The sequence below is a fragment of the Saccostrea cucullata genome, unplaced genomic scaffold, assembly GCF_032062105.1.
Source record: "Saccostrea cucullata isolate Sc308-1 unplaced genomic scaffold, CSIRO_AGI_Scuc_v1 ctg18562, whole genome shotgun sequence".
In the NCBI taxonomy this organism is placed as follows: domain Eukaryota; kingdom Metazoa; phylum Mollusca; class Bivalvia; order Ostreida; family Ostreidae; genus Saccostrea; species Saccostrea cuccullata.
Genome location: NW_026921690.1, coordinates 7,068 through 10,123, shown reverse-complemented (window position 1 = coordinate 10,123; position 3,056 = coordinate 7,068). Strand labels below are relative to the sequence as shown.

General features: G+C 33.8%; 1 protein-coding gene across 1 annotated transcript; it reads left to right on the top strand.

Moving 5' to 3' along the window:
- Window positions 1-77: 77 nt before the first annotated feature.
- Window positions 78-1,133, top strand: LOC134260573 (uncharacterized; the record flags this gene model as incomplete). The annotated part of the gene is made up of 2 exons (XM_062743120.1): window positions 78-674; window positions 930-1,133. Coding segments are annotated over exons 1-2 (801 nt in total), but the record flags the coding sequence as incomplete, so codon positions are not given.
- Window positions 1,134-3,056: the final 1,923 nt, after the last annotated feature.

Here is a 3,056-nt window from a genome sequence, read left to right as displayed (position 1 = left end):
CACAGTTACAAACTCTACAGAAACATCTGGATGAAATAATAATAAAAATTTCTGAAATCAAGGATGAAATTGATTCAATGGAAACTGCAATAGACACCAATGACTTGTCAAAACTATTAAGTGTCACGTCCAATGTACATACATACAGAAATCTTCCAAACAAATTAGTACTATTCTTACCCAAATTCTATTCAGAAAAAATACAAGAACTTAATAAACTATTTGGAACCTTATCATCAAGTTCTTTAACATCAGATATACATGGCTACAGCATAAAGACAACACAGAAATCACCAGAAGCTGGATCCTCTCCCCCAGTCAAACATCTGCTTGATGAACCAGAGACTGTCACCACCATAGAAACTGAGTATGGATGCCTTAACAATGTGGCCTGTCTGAATGAAGAAGAAATCTGGACAAGTGGAGGTGACAGCACTATGAAACTCTACAGCATCAATCAGGGATCACTACTCAAGTCAATCCCAACCAAGTCAGGGAAATTACAAGTACCATATGACATAGCAGTGACAAAAAATGGAGATCTGGTTTATACTGATTATAAAGATAGAACCGTGAACATTGTGAAGAATGAGAAGATAGAAGTGATCAGACGAAAGAACTGGAAACCTAGCGGTGTCTGTAGTACCTCCTCTGGTGACCTCCTGGTTATCATGGTCAGTAAATATAACGAACAAACAAAAGTTGTCCGTTACCATGGCTCCACAGAGAAACAAACCATTCAGTTTGATGATAAAGGTAAACATCTCTATTCATCATCAGAATTAATTTCTATAAATGAATATAAATACATTACTGAGAACAGGAACCTGGATATCTGTGTGTCTGACAATGGAGCTAGAGCAGTAGTGGTGGTCAATCAGGCCGGGAAACTGAGATTTAGGTACACTGGACACACCCCTGCTCCTAAGAGCAAAGCCTTTGGTCCACGAGGAATCACCACAGACAGTCAGAGTCGCATCCTTACAGCTGATATAAACAATGACTGTGTCTACATCATAGACCAGGATGGACAGTTCCTCCGTTACATAAACAGCTGTGGACTGAGTAGACCCTGTGGACTGTGTACAGATACAAATGACAATCTGTTTGTTGCCCAGTGGGGAAACAAACAAGTGAGGAAAATTAAATATCTCCATTGAATTACATCACTGTGAGTGAATTATATTCTATATTAGAGATACATAATATCACTTATGTTTCAATATGCTACAGTATGACTATGAAATCTTGTAATACATTTTCAATTTTTATCTATAAAGACTTTAAGTTCATTATCAATGCGTATGTGAAGAGAATCACATTTTATAATCACTATGTAACATAAAAAAAACAAGCATCTGTAATGTGTAGTTGTTAAGATAGCTGCGACAAAAATTAGTGTAATGTATGATACGGACAGACTCATGGATAGACAGGAAGTTGACATTAGAAATAAACAAATATGTATCCCACCATATGGCATGCTTTAACAATTAAGAGTGTACTAAAATTATAAGCATCTGCGATGCATAGTTGCTGAGTAAACTAAGAAAAAATTTGGTATGTATTAAACAGACAAACACATAGATAAACAGGAAGTTGACATCGGATTTAAACAAAAAATAGACCCCAACATATGGCATGCCTCAGAGAAGATTGTTTTAAAATTTCAATCAGTTTTTTTTATTAGTTGCTGAGGAAACTCTGACTAAAAATGCGTTACGAACAGACACGGCTTGTTCCAGCTCCTTTGGAGAAATATACTCCAAGTGAATGCATGAAAACAATGCATAATTTTTACCTTTTAAATCAGTTTTTCATGCTCATTTAAGAGAAAAGCCAAAAACAGAATGTTTTGAGCATGAAAAAACTGATTTAAGGACATACGCAAGGTACCTTTTCTACTCGTATTTTTTCATGATATTCTAAATTTAACCTTATAATACCATTACATGTTCTTTGAGGAAAAAGCAGCATGCGTTACCAGGGGGTTTGAAAAGATATCAAATTATGAAAATGTTTGCATCATTCAGAGAAAAATGTACAAATATTACGAGACATAAATTCAAGACATTTTTCCAACAAAATTTGTTTAAGAAGAGGTGTAAAAATCCATATATAGACATTAAAGTATTGCCCACAGGTCCTTCATAAAGTGGAACTCTTCAACTCCTGGGAAGAACCCAATAAAATTCAAAACTACAATGTACGTTGCGTACATGTATGACCTTAAAAGGTAAAAATCTACATTTCTATAGAATAGTTATACGAGGGTTGTCCCGAAATTCCGTAGACAAGCGTTGTTTTGTAGGAACCCTAGTAATGAAACTTCGTATATAGATTAAACCAATACTATCTAATAAATTTATTTACAAATATTGAGTAACTACACAAATTATTCCAATTTTAAAGACACATTTCATTGTCTGGTGTAGGAAGGCGGCGCAATACCCAAAAGTTGCAATTAAAATTTGGAATACTATATTTATAATCCTACAGAAAAGTGATTATTACACTGTAATTTTTTTTAATTGAAGTGAAAATTCTCAATACTGTTTTATTAACTATATTTCCTCAAATTTTGGTGTTTATGCTTTGATAAATATGAATTTTATAACGTTTTATAAACATGGGGTTGAAATCCGTCTTTTTGAAAAATGGCGGCTGCATTGGCACAGGCGGCGCACTGGACAATGTTCAAGTGTTTTGATCCTAAATAAACTCTTACGGAAATGTACAAGTCATAAATATTTGGTACACTAGGAAACTTTTTCTCGTCCTTAGTATTTAAAATGACTAAAACGGTTTCTCTATGTATATGTGAATAACAGTAACTAAAATAAAAGAAATGGCTAAGAAATGGGCAAGAGTTCCATTGTTCAACTCCATTAGAGAAACCCGCGAAAAACCCATAGAATATAATGTTTTAAAATAATTTTCATTCCATACCTGTACAAGCATATACTTGGATTTCAAATTTAATGTTTGATCATTTCAAATTGATTAAGATTTTACACATTTACAACTATAACCGTTTCGTTTAATTTAAGAATTTG